The sequence below is a fragment of the Schistocerca cancellata genome, chromosome 2 (genome assembly GCF_023864275.1).
Source record: "Schistocerca cancellata isolate TAMUIC-IGC-003103 chromosome 2, iqSchCanc2.1, whole genome shotgun sequence".
Taxonomy (NCBI): Eukaryota; Metazoa; Arthropoda; class Insecta; order Orthoptera; family Acrididae; genus Schistocerca; species Schistocerca cancellata.
This window is the reverse complement of record NC_064627.1, coordinates 537,327,128-537,348,222: the sequence shown is the minus strand read 5'-3', so window position 1 is coordinate 537,348,222 and position 21,095 is coordinate 537,327,128. Positions and strand designations below refer to the sequence as shown.

The 21,095-nt window shown below is 41.0% G+C and overlaps 1 protein-coding gene across 1 annotated transcript in view; it reads left to right on the top strand.

Moving 5' to 3' along the window:
• Positions 1–21,095, top strand: part of LOC126162089 (uncharacterized) — a 392,207-nt gene that overhangs the window by 358,814 nt on the left and 12,298 nt on the right. The window contains exons 4-5 of the mRNA XM_049918367.1: positions 7,856–8,003; positions 14,474–14,618. Coding sequence (XP_049774324.1) covers positions 7,856–8,003; positions 14,474–14,618 — 293 coding nt within the window. The remainder of the gene's footprint in view (positions 1–7,855; positions 8,004–14,473; positions 14,619–21,095) is intronic.

Genomic DNA, 21,095 nt, shown 5'->3' with positions numbered 1-21,095 from the left:
TGGCATCCCGGGGAACGAACGTGTTGACAGGCTGGCCAAAGGGGCGCTCGACGCCCCAGCTTTGGAGATCGGCCTCACGGCTCCTGATCAGCAGCTGGTGTTGCGCCGTAAGGTGCTTGGGATGTGGTCTGTTGAGTGGCATGGCATGACAACCCAGAATAAACTGCGGGCTGTCAAGGAGACGACCGATGTGTGGCGCTCCTCCCTGCGGTCTTCTCGCAGGGACTCTGTTATCCTGTGTCGGCTCTGCATCGGCCATACATACCTGACGCACGGCCATCTTTTGCGTCAGGAGGATCCCCCCCTGTGTCGGTGTGGGTCCCGGCTGACAGTCGCCCACATTTTATTGGAGTGTCCCCGACTGTGCACCCTTCGGCAGTCTTTTAATTTCCCGGGCACCTTGCCTTTGATTTTATGCGACGCCTCCATGGCTGACAATGTTTTACATTTTATCCGTGCTAGTCCTTTTTATGGATCCATTTAGGGGGGTCCTGCACTTTTCCGTTTCTGTGTCTTTTGTCCTCGCGTCTCTCCATATTTGTTGCTGTTTTGGTGTCTCATCGGATGGTTGACTCTTTCCCTTTTTTGTTGTCGTGGTCAGTCAACCAGTCTCCGGCCATCTTCTTTTCTTCTATTTCTTTCTGCCTGGTGTTCGTCTGTACTCTTCTTTTCTGTAGTGTTCGTTGCCTAATTTGTGTTCTTTAGCACCTGGGGGGGGGGGGGGGCAGTCTCCTTCCCCTTGGGGTTTTATCTGCTCTGCGACTTTGTCTCGCTTGTTTTTGGAATGGGGGACTGATGACCTTAGCTGTTTAGTCCCCCTTAAACATCCCAACAACCACCACCACCACCACCACTGACATGATTGAACTAAATGATGTTCACCCTACAAGCACAAACCTTTAGTAATCATCATCCAACTCCTCAAGAATTAGTTCATACTGATTAGCACTGTCACAGGTTTTTTTTTAAGAAAACGGAGAGAACACAGTGTGATTAAACAAGGCAAAAATGTTAGTGCCATTACTTTTATGAATAAATTGTTTTGCACTGCTACTAGTGATATTATTTGTTAATGTAATTTGATACATTACTTTGAATCAGGCATTCTTCAATGCATGCATATGAAGATAAGTCCTGAATTAAACTTCACTGCCCAACAAAAAAAGTGAAACACTCTGCATGGGAAGAGAAAACGAAATGAAACTTCAAGTGTTGAGAGGGTCTAGAATATTATTTTGCTGATTACAAAATCAAATTTACAAAGAACTTAACAGTATGATCCCCCCTATGAGTATGACACTGCGCTCCTTCCGGCCTGTATGCATGCTCTAATTTGGTTGGTAAGAGTGTTCTAAAGCTGTTGTGTCCTCTCCTGCGACAAGCTGACCCACAATTGTTATAACTGGCCCTTGATAAAATGGGTACTGGCACTGGTCCTATGCATATTCTATTGGGAAGGTCTCTGTGGATCTTGCTGGCCATAGCAGTAACTCAACATCACCCAGACATTTCATAGAAATACATGCCATCTGTGCATGATCATTGTTCTGGGAGCACGAAACTGTAGCATGAGAGGTAACAGATGAGGATCAGAGTGTCCATGATGTACTGTTGTACCCTCAGAATTCTCTCAATCGCTAACAACAGTGCCCTGATGTGATAGCCAATGGCTCCCCACACCGTAACACCAGGAGTAACACCACTGTGCCTCTGCAGAACATTGGAAGACTGGGACCTATGCCCGGATCACTCCATACTCATCAACCATGGATATCTGGGGTAGGGGAGAACCCATCTCATTGATGACTGCAGTGTGATGCCATTCATCAGCAATTCATACTTCTTGGTCGTGGCTCCATTTGAAACGCAGCTGTTAGTGCTGTCCTGTTACCAGCACCCAACACATGGGATGGTAATTATGTAATTTGGCTGCTGGTAGTCTCTGATTGATAGTGCAGAATAACACAGAATGTTCCATTACTTGTTCTCAGATGGCTGACACATATGTGAATGGGTTATGATGGGCTTTGTGCACAGTATGGCAATCCTCTCTTGTGGTGGGCAGATGTGGTCGACCAGAACCTTGATGACGATTATGCCTGCCCTCACTTCCTCATAGAGTCAAATACCGGCCCAGTCACATCTGAATGCCCTACAGATCTGTATATTGTGCAGTTCACTCAGCTGACCAAATGGGAACCGTAATAAGACCTGTTTCTAACTCTGAAAGGTGATGATAATGCTGCCTCACATCAGTATACATCGTCTCTGTGTCCTTCCGAGTGAACACTCAATATCTGATGCTGTTCAAACCCCCTATATATCCTAGCAGGTGTGGTAACAACACTAAACATGAACAGTTCCAATGCACACTGGTGGCTGTTCTGCCAGTCATAGAAAATTGGAACTGTAACCATTTATAGACCCACCGACAAGGTGTGCTTGTATGTAGTTACATAGACATCCAACCTTGTCTTCTGAGTGCTTTACTTTTTTGTCAAGCAGTGTAAAATTAACTATTTGATTATGTAAAAACTATGTCTAATGTGATATTGGTGCAGTAGCTTCTTTGAAGATAATGGGAGGGTAGGGTGTGAGGAAATGACATCCACTGTTGTCATCCTTGTTGTTGGACTGCATTCTATTGACTGTACAGTTGCCTTTGTTGGATGCATGACTATATTTTGCCATCAGTTAAATGATTAACATACTCTCTGCATGTCAGATGTTTTACTTAAGATTTCTGCATTCCAAGTTTCAGTTTTCATGTGTTTCCTGATGAAACCATTATGTGCCATTGCAGGACAGCATCACAACATTACAAGTACCAGCACTAAGGCAGGGAACTTGGTTTGAAACTGCTCATAAACTTTCACAATATTATTCTTATATGACAGATATTTAGTTTGCATCTGATACAGGCAATTCCACAGTCAACAACAAACAGCACAACATCATAGTAAAGCAACAATGAAATCACTTTTTTGGACATGTATGCAACAAAACACAGCTGGTGATGAGCAACACATGGCCAGAATGTGTTCCAGTGAATTAACTTAAATTAGCAAATAAAGAACTGGTAACAATTCAAAATAAATATCTACTCATGATTACTAACACATTAAAAGATAGCGTTTGGGAATAAGAGTGGTACACAATCAACCTACCGACATTTGTGGGATACAATCAGTTACATCAGAGTTCTTGTATTTGTAAATTATTTTTCATGTTCAACAATTTTTCTTTCATCTCTTCTGCATTCTGGAATACTTCCATTTTAGCTCTTGTTTCATTCTAGGAAACCTAAAAAAAGTCACAGGAGGTGAGACTGAGTGAGCAGGGCTGATGCAAAACTGTTGTCATTTTCATTTTTATGCAGTATACGAGACAAACATCTTTTCATGTTTTTGTCTCAGCTGAAGATTTCTTATCGTATTTTCAGTATGTTTCAGAACATCCTGTGTCACCCAAAGCTTGCTTCTAGTGAGACTTTTTCTTAACAAACCATAGCAGTGAACAGTTCTTACAGAAGTAGATGGTAGCATGTTATTCTGTTACATCGGCAAGTGGATAATTACTGATCAGTTGAACAACAGTTACAAAAACAAGCACTCTGACATGACCAATGCCGCCCCATGGCTGACAGCTGACCAGCTGCAGATTCAGAATTTGAGTAGAAGAGGCATTCAACAGGAGAACCCATCAGTATCACTTCCCTGCCCACAGTAGAGGAATTCTAGTTTCTTTTTAATGATGACCTTCTCAACCTTCTAACATTTACACTTTCTTACTACTCTTCCAGAGAATCGCTGTCTGGCATCTGCCTTCCATGCAAGTAGATTTTTGTGGTCACTGCAGACATACAGTTGAGAGCTGTTAGTGATCTCACAATTTATTAGCTGTGGTGTAATCTATTCTTCTCAGAGATCTCTCATTATAATTATCATCAGCAAAATTATTGTGCAATGGAGATTGCTGTATTGAGAGGGGCCCTCAACTGAGCACAGTCCCATCAGTAGTGATATCATTTAGAATCAGTTCAGAAAGTGAAATAATGATATTAACAAAATAGGATTAATTCTTTAATGTAGTAATGGTAACCACTCATAGCAAAATAAATAAATTGTCTATTCTGTCCCCTCTGTGACTTTTCCAAATTAAGCCTGAGACTGAACAACCCTACCAGCTTCCCTACTGACTTCATGGACCTGAATCTTCATTTGTTTCTTTAATCAAAATTTGTTGATTAATGATTATTTACCAAAATTTAATATCATGTTTTTTCAGAAACTCTTTGCAAGTAAATATTTCATCAGGGAACTCATGAGTAGTCTTACACAGGACTGCTCCATGTGCAGATGATGAACTTTAGTGACAACTGAATCCATATTATACTTCCTATCCCTTTCTATAAGATTTGACCAACAAAATCTGCATCAGTCCCCCATCTTCACCTTAGCATCCTTAATGTCTGACCCATGCCTTTTTGGGATAGGCATACGATCTATCTCATTGATTGCATTCTCATCCGGTGATTTCCCACTACGTTTATTGATATCCTTTTGTGGGAATATGGTGACACTTAAGGCGAGGTAGTTTTTACTTACAGCGAAGTCAACCAGCCTCAGTCCATTGTCATTCCACACTTCATGTAAACTATACTTTCCCACATTTGGTCTAAACACTGTCTCTCTCCCTACCTTGCCATTCATATCTGCTAATGCCACTTTCAAATAATTTTTCCACTGTAGTATCATAGTACCTTCAAGCTGTTCATAAAAGGAGTCTTTGCCTTCTTCATTCACTTCATCTGTTGGAGCATGGATTCAAATCAGTGTCATATTGAAGAATTCCATTTTTTATTTTCAGTGTGCATATCCTACTGTTCATGGCTTCAAAATTTGATAATTCTAAATTGTATTCCCTGTATACTAAGAAAACAGTTCCAAGATTGGCTGTACTACTGCAGCTGCAAAATATTGTGTAGTCACCAGAATCCAAAAGTGTAGGTTTCCTTCCACCTAATCTTCTTCGATATTGCTATTCATATCTGGTACTTTCTCAGTCAGTATTTCACATTTCTGAGTACTCCAGATTCATTAAGACTCTGTGCATGTGGAAGATGTAGGGGTATTCCAGATGGATTCTGATTTTTGCCCGGATGGTCATACTACCTCAAGTATTACACTCAGAAGAGGTCGCTGACTGGATGAGAAAAAAGTAAAAAAAGCAAAGATCGTGTCACAGGATCAGGCACACACTGAGGGAGGAGGTTCACCATGAGTCATAATGCCTCCCACCCACCCCCTCCCAAAAAAATAAAACTTTGCAGTAAATGCATTTATGTTTTTACACATATCAATTACCAAATTTATCAGATAACTTCCAGATACTAAAAAAAGTATGAAAACTGAATGACTCCAGAAATTTCAAGCTGTGTTTAACACAGGATAGTTCTCAGGTGCATATCTCAGGATCTGCCCATGAGGATGAACTTGCAACCTGACTGGCTGGAGACAACACTCCAGCCGGGAAAAGGCATACAAGCCACACCTCCTGTCAACAAGAAATCAGACATGGATTGTAGATCGAAAAACGGAGTAGGTTGAGTAAGGTGAGACAGAAAGGGAAGTACCCTCCATTGGGAAAAAAAGAAAAGAAGAAAAAAACTAACAGAAACACTGACTTCTCAGATTTTGGCAGAAATGACTGAAAGAAACAGTATTCCACCTCATACACACACATGTGGCTGTAGTCTCTAGACCTGTATAGTGCTAAGTGAAATACTGAGAATAATCAGTGCACACACAAATTTTATATTATGTAATTTTTGATGTTGCCAAAGTTGTGAGAGGTTTGTTGTTTTTATAGTTCTTATATTGCATTTTTATTGTTCTTAAATTGCGTAACACATGGTTTTCTCAAATTTCTGGTCGAATGCTTTTGAAAGGCTGAATTTCCCTGAAAGGTGATTACTTGGAAGTTATAATATGTACAAAGTACTGATGTAAACAAATTATTATTATTATTATTATTATTATTGTTGTTATATTTCATTTTTAAATGAATTTTGTTATTGATACTAAAATCTTAGACATCTGTTTCACATTAAAAGTGGAGGGGGGGGGGGGGTTAATGTGTCGAAAGTTACATTTCAGAGTTGGGAGGGGCAGAGAGGGTAACAAACTGGCATTCAATGCTGAATCTGCATGTGGTCAGGACGTGTCACTTTGCTGAAACTTCCCTGATACTAGTTTTACGTCTGATGATGTGTACTCCTAAAACTGGTGTAGTGTTTGCATGTAGTCTTCATACCTGGTCAAATAATTTGACTAATTTGACAGTACTTATTTTATTCAATAAGTGCCATAGAAGAGGTGTGTTTGAGACTTTCCAGAAATCAAGGAATGTGACACATATCAAGTCAACACCATCGTCAGCCTCTCGGATTTTGTGAAACAAAAGAGCAAAAGGGTTTCACACCAGCAGTTACTGCAAACATGTTCATTCTTGAAGAGCAATTGTTTAATCTCTGAAAATGTAATATGCAATCACAGCAGCACATTTACCTGCAGTTTCCCATCCTACATTGTTTAGGGCAAATACCGTGATGGTTCCTTCGAAATGGCCTCAGCAAATTTCCTTCCCCATCCTTGTACCGATATTTAGTCTGTCTCTCATTCATCATCTATGGGGTGTAAACCCCAATCTTCCCTCCATCAGGATTAGTTGTTGATTTTATTTGTGAAGTTACTTTGTGCGTGCTGTGTAAATAACAGAATACAAATGAGAAAGAAGAAAATTAATCACAATAAGTAAAATGTAATCTGTGATAAATATGTGTTAAAGCTGATTGAGATTGCAACATTGATTTGCTGGCTGTAATTAAATGACTTAAAGCTAAATAAGTAAATAAATGAAAAAAAAAATCCGTACTGACGTTCTCTACCAGCTTTCCCTCCTGCAGCTCCAAGTGTACTGTATGTGAAGGGCATTTCACACTTGTAATTTAGTCCATTGGTGAATGGTTTAGTAACTAAATATGTCCAGACAAAATTATTTAACTGAGTGGTGGGTAAATTGATTTAGTAAATAGGATTGCATTAAGTGGTCAGTAGATGGTTTAGTAGCTTTTCCCACTCTGTCTCACCAGTAGAGAACCACTGGACATATCTGAACATCATCAGTTTAGTAGAGCTCATTAGAAAAGCATTCTAATTCTACTCTCTCTTATGAGTGCTCTTTTTTGGTTGTGGGTCAACAAATTGTCTATTTGGAATTGTGATAAGACATATGTATTACTGTTTAAAGTTCATCTGGAATGCAAAATGTCTCCAGAACAGTTGGCTTCCATAGTCATTATAGAGAATCATGGTAACATATTGTGTGCAGTAGCAAAGAGGTACAACATTCCCTTAAATTTATTTAGTTATTTTGTAGACACAACTTCATTTGTATGAGTGTGAGTACACTGGATTAAAGTTCATACTTTTTCTAATGGAAGTAAGTAAAAGTATTATTTTATTTCTGCAACTGCAAGTTCTTTCAGAACTCCAGGCAAATCAACTTTGGCTAATACCTTTTCATGCCCTTTTTCTCTTCTTTTCATTTTAATTTATTCTGAAAGATTTGCATTGCTTCAACATTTATTACTTCATTCAGTCCCTCTGAGAGAATCATCATTTACTGCAAACTCCACAGCAGTCTGCATTTGACTAACAACTAATCAATGTCAGAACACACACTTCCCATTTATCATTTCAAGGAGGTACTGAACCATTTGACACTGGGCTAAATTACTGGCTCGGTATGAAACAGACACAAATGAACTGTGATGGTGTGTGTCATTTTGCAGCAGAGGGTCCGGAACGTGCGGCACTGCTGCGACAGCTATCTTCGCTGCGGGTTGATGCACCGGTCTTCCTGGCCATGCTCAACGACACACGTCGCCAGGTGCGCCTGCTGCAAGGTTCTACCACCGAGTCCGTCCTTCAGGCATACAGGTGCTTATAGCTGAATGTCCCATCCCACCATCTGCTCACCGCAGGTGCAGGCCAGAGGACATTCATTCATTCATTTCATTCATACATACATACAAACATACATACATAGTGTTCTGTAAATCCCATCATGAAGGGGAGTCTTCAGGAATGTGGAATGAGTCAAATTATACACTAACAGGAAGGTATAACCACTGCCGGCTACTTCTGTAAAGTATACTAACAACAAATAATTACTAGCATTACTCAAACTTCTAACTATGGTAATGACTTGCAGATTACTTTATGTATGTATGTATATATGTGTGTATGTATGTATGTATGTATGTATGTATGTATGTACAGTGGCGGTCGAAATAATAGAGCCACCTCTATTGACGAGATTAAGAACTAGGATATCTATTAGTTCGCGAAATCGCCACGAGTGCCGTGTTGTCAGTCCCTTGTAGACAACATCAGGGAAGACATTGCTGCTATCTTTAGTCGTCCGAAAGGAAGCGTTTGAGCTAGACGTGTGACAAGAGGCATAAAGATAAGAATCTTATGGGTCAAAATAATAGAGCCGCTTTACACATGTGCCTTTAAATTGATTTTTATGCAGTTGTTTTGTATGTAAATTGACGTGTGGTTTTGTTTACATTCGTCTAGATGGGCAGAGCAAAGCATACCAGTGAAGATGAGCGTATAGTAATGTTCCGGATGTTCAAAAGTGGGATGTCCATGAATAAAATAGCCAATGTCTTGCACGTTTCGCGAAAACGAGTCCAGAACGCCATGAGACGGTCAAAACAAACAAAGCCGCAGGTGGAGAACAGGGGGCGACCTTGTGTAACTACTCCTCGCGTAGACAGACTCATCACTAGGGAAGTGAAGAAAGACCCATTTTTGTCAACACCACGACTGAAAGCCATTTTGTTTAGCGACGAACATGATGTTCAACCATCAACCTCAACGATTCAAAGACGACTGAGATCTGCAAAATTGAATGGGCGCATTGCAAGAAAGAAGCCACATGTTTCACAAGCTAATGTTCGGAAAAGGTTAGCCTTTGCCCGGAGAAATGAACAAAAACCTAATACTTGGTGGAGGAACATCCTTTGGTCCGATGAATCCAAGTTTAATAGGTTTGCCTCAGACGGAAAAGTCTATGTGCGCCGCCCACCAAACCAGGAATTTAATCCCAAGTACACTTTAAAAACTGTGAAATACGGTGGCGGAAGTGTTATGGTATGGGGATGTTTTTTGTGGTACGGCATTGGTCCAATACACCGTATCAACGGCATAATGAACGCAGAAATGTACAAAGACATCTTGGCAAATGTGATGCTGCCTTATGCTGAAGAGGAAATGCCGCTGAAATGGAAATTTCAGCACGATAACGATCCAAAGCATACTGCAAGGATCATAAGGCAGTTTGTTCAAGAGCACAATATCGAAGTATTAGAGTGGCCACCTCAGTCCCCTGACGCATCACCCATTGAGAACTTATGGGAGATCTTAGACAAGAGAATTGACCGCTCAAAAGCTACATCTTCAGAAAAACTGTGGGAAGAAATCCAGAGAGCCTGGTATGCGATCAGTAGTGACGAATGCAGGCGTTTAGTAGACTCTATGGGTAAGAGGTGCAGGGCAATCCTCAAAAATAAGGGTTACCCCACGAAGTACTAATGCAGTCCTATGCAAAAAAGACTGTTCCTGTACGTTTCATAAGACTGAGATCAAGTACAATATATTTGTTTCAATTGGCTCTATTTTTCTGACCCTGTGGTCTGGTATTCTTTTGAATATTATTGATTATTACTGATTATTTTGTGTTGTGTTATCGATATAACTGACTATAGTACAATGTGACTCGGTTGTAATGGTTTCCATCATAGTTCAAACATGTCTAGTAATAAATGTGCACTTTATTCCAAACCTTTGCCAGGTGGCTCTATTATTTTGACCGCCACTGTACATTAGGAGAAAAAGGGAAATTAAAAATAAAAAGCACAACCAAAATGTTTCCTATATATTTCTCAGCTGCTGCTATTACGTAATGCATCAAATAAAGACAATACTCGACTGTTAAAGGGAAAGATTCAACAATGGAAAATCCAAGATGGAATGTTACAATATTATGAAAAGGAGAGTTGCTACTCACCAAATAACAAAGATGATGAATCGCAAATAGGCACAACAAGAAGACTGTCAGAAAATGAGCTGTTGGCCAACAAGGCCTTCATTGGAGACAGAAAACACACACACACACACACACACACACACACACACACACACACACACACACACACACACGAGACCACCGTCTCTGACTGGTGAGGCCACACTGCAAGAAGTTGCGCATGATGGGAGATGCAACCAGGTGGTGAGGGCAAGGAGGAGGCTGGAGTGGGAAGGGGGAGGTATAGCAGGATAGGGGTGGAGGACAGTAAAGTACTGCTGGTGGGAGCGTACTGGGATGAGGTGGAGAGAGGGTAGGCAGCTAGGTGTAGTCAGGAGGTTAGACAGAGGATGGGCAGGGGAGGGGGGGGGGGTGTTAGTGAAAAAGGGGAGAGGTAAAAAGAAGGTCAGTACATTGGTGGAGTAGAGGACTGTGTAGTGCTGGAATGGGAACAAGGAAGGGACTAGGGGCTAGAGGGTAAGGACAAAGATTAACTAAGGATGAGGCCAGGAGGGTTATGGGAACAAGGGATATATTGCAGGGGGAGTTCCCAGCCGCACAAGTCAGGAAAGCGGGTGTTGGTGGGAAGGATCCAGGTGGCATAGCTCGTGAACCTCTCATTGAAATGAAGAACACTGTGTCAATCAGCATGCTCAGTAATGAGTTGATCCAGCTGTTTATTGGCCAGGATTTGTCGGTCACCATTTATGCGAATAGACAGCTTGCTAGTTGCCATGCCCACATAGAATGCAGCACAGTTGTTGCAGCTTAGCTTATAGATAACATGACTGGTTTCACAGGTAGTCCTGCCTTTGATGGTATAAGTGATGCTTGTGACCAGACCGGAGTAGGTGGTGGGGGGAGGATACAGGACAGGTCTTGCATCTAGGTCTGTTACAGAGATATGAGCTATTAGGTAAGGCATTGGGAGCAGGAGTTGTGTAGGGATGGATGAGGATATTGTGTAGGTTTGGTGGGTTGCAGAATACCACTGTGGGAGGTGTGGGAAGGATAGTGGGTAGACATTCCTCATTTAAGGGCACAATGAGAGGTAGTCAAAACGCTGGCAGAGAATGTGATTTAGTTTGCTGCAATCATGGGTGGTACTGAGTCATGAGGAGAATACTCCTCTGTGGCCAGACAGCGGGACTTTGGGAGGTGGTGTGTGACTGGAGAGGCAGGGCACAGATCTGTTTTTGTACAAGGTTAGGAGGGTAATTACAGTCTATCAAGGCCTCAGCGAGACCCTCAGTTTATTTTGAGAGAGACTACAGATGTGACAGCCATGGGTTGCTAGGCTGTATGGAAGGGACTTCATGTGTGGATTGGATGGGAGCTGTCAAAGTGGAGGTATTTCTTGTGTTAGGTAGGTTTGATATGGATGGAAGTAGCGACATAGACATCTTTGAGGTGGAGGCCAACATCAAGGAAGGTGGCTTGTTGGGTTGAGTAGGACCAATCATGCAGATGTCATCAGTGAATCTGAACCAGGTGAGGGGTTTGGGATTCAGGGTGTATTGGAAGGATTCCTCTAGATCGCCCATGAATAGGTTGGCATAGGATGATGCCATGCAAGTGCCTATAACTGTACTCTGGATTTGTTTATAGGTAATGCATCCAAAGGAGAAGTAATTGTGGGTGAGGATGTAGTTGGCCATGGCAGTTGGGAAGGAGGTTGTAGGTCTGGAATCTGTCAGGCATTGGCAATGGTAGTGTTCAATAGTGGTGTCACTGTGGCAGGGTACTCCGACAACTGGCAGAGTCCTCCTGCCAGGTAATCCTTGCAGTTGAAAACAACAGTGGTGGAGTCTTTGTCAGCCTATTACCAGCAACCTACCATCCTATACAAAAGATACCAACCATTTTCCAGTGACCCTCCTGTTCCTTTTAACTCCCTGCCCCTCCCCCCCCCCCCCCCTTCACCCGACATCCATCTACCCTTCTGAGTGCACCCATCTGCCCTACTACCCTCTCACCTCATTTCTGTATGCTTCCAACAATCAGCCCTACTCTGCTCTCCCTCCCCCTCCCCGCCACAGCCTTCTCCTTACACCCACCAGTCTGTTGCATCTCCCATCATGCGAAACTGCTTGCAGAGTGGCCTCAGCCAGAGACTGTGTGTGTGTGTGTGTGTGTGTGTGTGTGTGTGTGTGTGTGTGTGTGATGAAGGCCTTGTTGGCCAAAAGCTCAGTGTTTTTGTTGCGCCTATCTGCGACTCAGCATCTCCGCTATATGGTGAGTAGTATGTGTCCTTTTCATTATATTGTAAAAGGATACATTGCAACTCACCTTACAGTGGAGATGTTGCTTCACAGACAGGCATAACTAAAAGACTGTTGAACAAGTAAGCTTTCAGCCAGAAATGTATCCTTCTGAATTAACCAGCGTGAACACACATTCATGCAAACACAACTCACACACACGTGACTACTGTCTCTGGCTGCTGAGGCCAGACTGCAAGCAATTATGCTTGATGGGAGAAACAATCTTGATGGGATGGTGGGGGTAAGGAGGAGGCTGGGGTGGGGCGGGATAACAGGGTGGGGGGGGGTGGCAAAGTGTTGCTTGTGGGGGCATACAGGGATGAGGTCGAGAGAGGGTAGGGCAGCTATGTGCAGTCAGGAGGTTAGACAGAGGGTGAGTATGGGGTGGGGTGTGTGGATAATGAGAGAAGTAAAAAAGACTGCAGGTGCTCACAATAACCAATTGAAAATGTTCTACTTCCTGTGGACCACCCTCTATTTCATACAAAACACTTTTACATTATAAATAACTAAGGGGTAAAGGTAACAATTCACCAAATCGTAGATCAGCGTAGATGTTTCATGTCATTGACAGGCAAGTAAACAAGACACAAAGACAAATGAAAAGCTACATTGTTCCAGTTGAATGCATACTATTGTGATTGCAGTTCTGTCGATAGACCTGTTTGTGTTATTGATGGTGATGATGACAGAAGAGATAGTGTCAAACCTTGTACTGGCACTTAGCTTAATCCTCTCCAATAGCACCAAAAAAAGATCCCAAGCTTAAAATGTGGCAGATATATCACTAGAGTAGTACAAGAACTTAGTTTCTGAGAGACTATTGTGATATGCAGAATTTAGCCCATGTATCAGATGATGAGAAATTTTTCACCACCATCTGTCCATCCATTCCAGCCATATGCAGCTGGTGAAAGCTTCTTTAACTACCAATGTTTGAATGGACTACTTCAAGTCCAGAGCCATTGCATAAACATATGTCAGCAGCCTTGACACTGAGACATGTGTTTTTGTGATTACTGGTTTCTAGGCAACAATGCCCCTACTGTGTGATGGTTGACATCTAATGTCTCTTATTACCTTGTAATAAGAGAACAGACTTTAGTCAAAGAATTACTCCCTCTTATGGGTTGGAATAATTCAGGTGTTGTGCCTTAAGTTTGTGATCATTATAGTGGTGTCCTGACAGTGGCATCACTTCTAAATCAACAGAATCTTAACTAATTTGTCCAAAGGATGTCTCTTTTTTATGCTAGACAATATTGTAAATTCACAGAATCTCTGTATTAGGAGTTTTGTTGATGAATTTTATAATGTTTCACGAATGTGTACATTTGATGAAATATTGTGTTATAGAATCAAAAACAGTTCTTTAACAATATGTCACAAATACATTTTGTTAAGTGAGTAGTCTGTGTCCACACATCTTGCGCCATGTCAGAGTGATAAAGCAGTGTTAATTTTTTGTGGTCAGAGGAAATGAAACTGTCTGAAATGTACAGCAGAACTTAGGTTCAGCATGGAGATAATTGTTTAAGTAAAGGGACAGTGTATGAAATCAGACATTGACCATAGTCATAGTAAAGCTTCTTAAACAACATACATTCAGTTTTCATCAGTTTTGCAGTTGCTGTAAACGATTAAAATGAGTTTACTTAATTGGTTCTTGAAGTTTTCAATATAATGAAAATTATGCTTGTTACATATTCACTTACTACCAACCATGGGCATTAAAAGAGCATAACATCATTATTAATATAAGCTGATGCTTAATATAAAAAGTCATTGAGCAAATACTGTAGACATAACATTTAGACCAATAAGAGTATATTTTCCATGCCCCATAAGCATATTCTCTTCATCTTGTGTCACTGGCCTGTCATTTTAATAATATGACAATAACAAAATATTCTGCTTTATAAAACCATAAGGAATTGTGTGATGTCTGTGAAAAACATAGTGTTTGTATTAGTAACTTGTGAGAAACATGTAATCTCTAATCACTGAATGTTTGCTCTTTTGTTTAATTTTGATTTTTCCCCCTCCAGGCCAGTGCTGAGGGATTTGGCACGCATTTTAATCCTTCTGAATCGCCAAGAGAGTCAGATCCGGTACCCACCCAAAGACTGGGAGACACTACTGTCATGGGGGGAGAGAGTTCTACGGAGATACAAGAAACAAAACCCTCACCAGGTAACAGAATTTTGTTGTTGTTGGAATTCTATGTGGAAGGTGGAAACAAAGTGCTCTCATTGTGTCCCTGTTTTGTAATTATCATTAGTTATTAATGATGGTCAACTTATATTTTTAATAATGAGAATTATGTATAATATACATGATGTAATTAAGAAACATTTCAGTTAGGGGAAAGGTCATTTCTTTGATGGAAGATAATGCTCTCATTCCAGTTAAATGATTTGCCAGGCTGTGTAAACCAATAATTAAGCAAACCAAAATTCAGAGTGAGTGTGAACTAAGTCATTACCAGTTAGGTCCATAATTTCATTATTTAATCTTTGTACAAGATGAGGCTTCAGCAGTAGACATTTCTTGTCCGCGTGTGGATTAACTCTCATTCTTCAGGATGTTATTTGGATCATTTTGGCTCTCCTGAATGATTACTTGATCTGACACAGTGCATATCCTTTCACAGAGAGGTCGTCAAAAGAGGTGGCATGTCCACCATACCATAAACTGTTAATGAAATGGAGGGGCAGACTCTACTTCTACAGACATATTGTGCAAGCCACTGTATGGTACATGGTAAAGGGTATGTCACACCTCTACTAATCATTTACTTTCGAGTTCCACTCACAAATAGTGATGGGAAAACGATTGCCTACAAGCTTCTGAACAAACCCTAATTCCCTTTGTGGTCCTTATGCAAAATATACATTGACAGCAGAACAACAATCTACAGTCAGTTTCAAATGCCGATTCTCTAAATTTTCTCAATAGTGTTCCTCAGAAAGAAACTCTTCTTCCCTCCAGGGATTCTCATTTGAGTTGCCAAAGCCTCTCCATTATCCTTTCTTATTGATCAGACCTACTGGTAACAAATCTAGCAGACTGCCTCTGAATTGCTTTTGATGTCTTTCTTGAATATGACCTGGTGGGGATCCCAGACACTTGAGCAATACTCAAGAAGGGGTTGTACTAGTGCTCTATACATGGTCTCCTTGACATAAGAACAACATTTTCGTAAAATACCTCCAATAAAGCAAAGTTGATCATTCGCCTTCACAACTACAATCCTTGCATGCTCATTCCATTGCATATTGCTCTGCAGTGTTGCGCCAAGATATTTAATCAATGAGACTTTGTTAAGCATAACATTACTAGTGCTGTATTTGAAAATTATGGAATAGTTTGTCACAGTCATTTGCATTAATTTACATTTTTTTTACTTTTACAGCTAGCTGTCATTTATCACACCAACTAGAAATTCTAAGTCATCTTGTATCCTTGTACAATCAGTCAACAATGATACCCTTTTGTACGCCAAAGCGTCAACAGCAATCTGCCGTATAATGTTGCTCACTGTGTCCATCAGCGTTTTTATATATGCAGAGAATAACAGCAGTCCTATCACACTTCTCCAGAGCACTCCCGATGATACCCTTGTCCCTAATGAACACTCACCATCAAGGACAATGTACAGATTCATCAAGTCTTTGCAAATTCACACTCGGAGCACTTGCTAAGCTCCATAATGAACTTCCCCAAGCACTTAGAAAATACTGATGAATTTAACATTGCATACACTTACTGTTACTATGAAAAATTCAATGCCTTCTGCTTTTTAAAAAGTTATTAGAATTAACAGTGTTTTGCAAAGTTTCTTTATGGAATTCTGTCTGTTTTGCTATGTAGTTAAGTATATTCTATAAGAATGGGAGCTTCCAAAGTACATCATATCTTAGTGTACCAAAGACAGTTATAATTTGTAGTTTAATAATCCAGATATCCAGATAAATTACTAAATTGTGCAGGTAATGAGATGACCCATTGACAGTTATGATATTGTTACATTTGTATTCTGCAGCATTCATTAGGAGAGCATTTACAGTGATTGTGAATAAACATACATTGGAGCAGAGCAATGTTCACAGGAATGGGAATTTATGAATGAAGGCACCAAGATTTTTCTCCAGTGTAGATGTAGTAACATTGTCTAGAAGGGATGAATAATTGCACTGAGTCTGCTCTTTCAGTTGTGTAGTATGAGGATACATACATCTGTTTTTTAACTTTTAATATTTCTAACTGAATGAGCTTTGCATCTTTCCCTCTAATTGTAGGGCTTCTACATTTATTATGTATTTGTGGTTATCATTTAAGCAATGTTCAAGGAGGAAGAAGCTGGCTTATTTAATCTCCAACTTCTTTGGTGTTCTCTGAGCCTAGTACAGATTGAACACCCAGTCTGCCCAATATGGCAGGCCTGAGACTTTTGGCAGATTATCTTATGAACCCCAGTTTTCATTATGGCCTTTTGTTATCTTTTGAATTGAAGAAACATCTATCTAATATCCGCAGGACACAGAAAAACCCAGGGAAGCCCTGTGCCTTTAAAATGTTGTTTCACCATATTAGAAATTTTACATATTAAAGGTTAACTACACCAATTTGTTTTTGGTCTATCTACATTGTTAGCTGGGTACAGTAATACCCAGTCTCCTCTTCAGGTTTTTAATGAGAATTTATGAATAATGTTGGATACCAATTCATTATTTGTAGCTATTGTATTAAGTTCCTTGTCATGGTCTTTTTGGGACGTGGAAACAGAAACGAGATGGTGGATCATGTGGTGGAATGCTAAATGTTTATTGGCTGTTAAATTTTGTGAAGAAGTTGGGATAAATGTGACAGTAAAGGAACCTTCTGGTAAATTTTAAATTTATGGTTACTATTTTTTGTATGTTTTGCCAGTGGTTCACTTCTCAGAAAATTAATCTTCCACTTGTCCATAAAGATTTTTGCCAGAAAGGGTGATGAAACAGAAGCAGTTTTGATTTAAACACCATTCAGTTTTACTAACTATGCTCAGCTGTTCTTTTGGATTAATGTTGTGTAAATACAATGATTGTAACACAATATATTTACAATATTTCATAGGACAGCATGAGAACAAGAGGTGTACATCAAAAGAGACTAATTTTGCATTTGTTGGAATCTTAACATCTGTTAACTTGTTTACCAATTTACCAGATAGACTCCTTTACTGTCACATTCATCCCAGCAGCCTACAAACTTGGAGCATGCCACCACATGATCCACTCTCCCCCTTCTATCCCTATGTCTCAAGAAGACAGAAAGTTAATACAATAAAAACAATAGTTACAATTAAATTAATTTGCATCTAACATTATTGATAAAATTCTCAATAAAAAACTGAAGCAGCAAGGTCTGCTCTGTACCCAGTGAACAATGTAGACAGACTGAAAAGGAATTGCTATAGTTTATCTTTTATAGGTAAAATTTTAAAAACAAAGAGTTTCTCTGTGTTTTTTTCCATGTTACACAGATGATTTTTTTTATTCAAAAGATAAACAACTGGTCATCATGAAAAGTTGCTTCACAAGGTTATCTGCCAAGAGTATCATGCCTGCCATTCTGGACAGACCGGGAGGTCAATCTGTATTAGGTGCAGAGAATGCCGTAGAAGTTGCAGATTAAATAAACCAGATTCATCCTTTGTCACACATTGCTTGGACTAAAACCACAAATATATAATAAATGTAGAAGTGCTACACATAGAGGAAAAGAGTGCAAAGATAACTCTTAGAAATATTGGAAATTAAAAAACAGATGTATGTTTTCCCACATACATTACTGAATGAGCAACTAAGTAAACTCCATCTGAACACAGAGACCAACCACCATGTCATCCTCAGCTGAATGCAGATATGCAGATATGGAAGGGTTCATGTGATATGGAGGGGTATGTGGTCTGCACACCGTTCTCCTAGATGTTGTCAGTTTTCATGACCAGAGCTGCTACTTCCCATTCAAGTCTCAGTCAGCCTCACAAGGACTAAGTGCATCCCGCATGCCAACAGCACTTGAGCTCAACTTCCATGATCCGACAGAAACCGGTGTTACCACTGTGACAAGGCTGTTGACATTGAATGAGCAAACTCACTTACATTATTCATCCCTCTAGACAAAGTTGCAACATATATGCTGGGGAAGAACCTTGGTGCCTTCATTCATAAATAGATAATGACACACATTCTGACTCCTTTGCACATTGCTCTATTCCAGTGTATGTTTATTCATAGTTGTTGTAAATGCTGCCCTAATGAATGCTGCAGAATACAAATGCAACTGTGTCAAAATTGTCAATTGAGATAAATTTTATACTTAAAGTCAAGAATCTATAGAATAAGAAATAGTAGCAGAAGTAGAAATAGAAGTAGTTTTATTCATATGTAGATCTCTTTTACAAGGATATTGGATATGCCTAGGTATTACAACTTAAGTACTAAAAGAAGACAGTAATTCTCATATTCAGACATTTACATACTTACAGGTCTAGTATGACAATGATGAGACAGTGACCTTTCAGTAGGAAACGTCCCAGCATTGGCCTGAAGTAATTTAGGGAAACCACAAAAAACAGGAATCAGGATGGCTGGATGAAGGTTTGAGCTTCCAGTCTGCCAAATCTGAGTCCAATCTGTTTTAAACAATGCTGCCTCACTTTGTTCTTCCCTAGTGTACAAGCTGTTTTGAAATAAGTTATTTAACAATGTAAAAGGCTAATGCTACACTGTTCATTCATTTGTCACCATGTCATGCACATACTACACAAACTGTGGACACATTGTTTTTTAACAATACACACACTATCAACTGACATCAAAACTACACTCCTGGAAATTGAAATAAGAACACCGTGAATTCATTGTCCCAGGAAGGGGAAACTTTATTGACACATTCCTGGGGTCAGATACATCACATGATCACACTGACAGAACCACAGGCACATAGACACAGGCAACAGAGCATGCACAATGTCGGCACTAGTACAGTGTATATCCACCTTTCGCAGCAATGCAGGCTGCTATTCTCCCATCGTAGAGATGCTGGATGTAGTCCTGTGGAACGGCTTGCCATGCCATTTCCACCTGGCGCCTCAGTTGGACCAGCGTTCGTGCTGGACGTGCAGACCGTGTGAGACGACGCTTCATCCAGTCCCAAACATGCTCAATGGGGGACAGATCCGGAGATCTTGCTGGCCAGGGTAGTTGACTTACACCTTCTAGAGCACGTTGGGTGGCACGGGATACATGCGGACGTGCATTGTCCTGTTAGAACAGCAAGTTCCCTTGCCGGTCTAGGAATGGTAGAACGATGGGTTCGATGACGGTTTGGATGTACCGTGCATTATTCAGTGTCCCCTCGACGATCACCAGTGGTGTACGGCCAGTGTAGGAGATCGCTCCCCACACCATGATGCCGGGTGTTGGACCTGTGTGCCTCCGTCGTATGCAGTCCTGATTGTGGCACTCACCTGCACGGCGCCAAACATGCATACGACCATCATTGGCACCAAGGCAGAAGCGACTCTCATCGCTGAAGACAACACGTCTCCATTCGTCCCTCCATTCACGCCTGTCGCGACACCACTGTAGGCGGGCTGCACGATGTTGGGGCGTGAGCGGAAGACGGCCTAACGGTGTGCGGGACCGTAGCCCAGCTTCATGGAGACAGTTGCGAATGGTCCTCGCCGATACCCCAGGAGCAACAGTGTCCCTAATTTGCTGGAAAGTGGCGGTGCGGTCCCCTACGGCACTGCGTAGGATCCTACGGTCTTGGCGTGCATCCGTGCATCGCTGCGGTCCAGTCCCAGGTCGACGGGCACGTGCACCTTCCGCCGACCACTGGCGACAACATCGATGTACTGTGGAGACCTCACGCCCCACATGTTGAGCAATTCGGCGGTACGTCCACCCGGCTTCCCGCATGCCCACTATACGCCCTCGCTCAAAGTCCGTCAACTACACATACGGTTCACGTCCACGCTGTCGCGGCATGCTACCAGTGTTAAAGACTGCGATGGAGCTCCGTATGCCACGGCAAACTGGCTGACACTGACGGCGGCGGTGCACAAGTGCTGCGCAGCTAGCGCCATTCGACGGCCAACACCGCGGTTCCTGGTGTGTCCGCTGTGCCGTGCGTGTGATCATTGCTTGTACAGCCCTCTCGCAGTGTCCGGAGCAAGTATGGTGGGTCTGACACACCGGTGTCAATGTGTTCTTTTTTCCATTTCCAGGAGTGTATTTTTGTGTACTGTAACTTCCTCTTTTACTAGACTTAAAAATTGAGTCAGCATCTATCTATAACTAGTGAGATGTTAAACTCAGAAAGAGGATAATGTTAGTATTATATGTTGCATAGCTTTGGGAGTAAGTCTACTAGAAAAATAAAAAAGGAGAAAAAATACTGTGAAAGTGTTATGTGAAATTGTGGATGTTTTATTATCGTCATTATTATTATTTGTTTGTGCTACATTTATTTTACCATATCCCTACTCCGTGTTATCTAAGGAAGCCTTCACTGTATGGAATGTATTGATTAATGGGTATCTATGTACTGTCTTTTGAAATAAGTTTACAGTGTTAACAATTTCTTTAATCTCCTTTGGCAGTTTGTAGTCTTGGT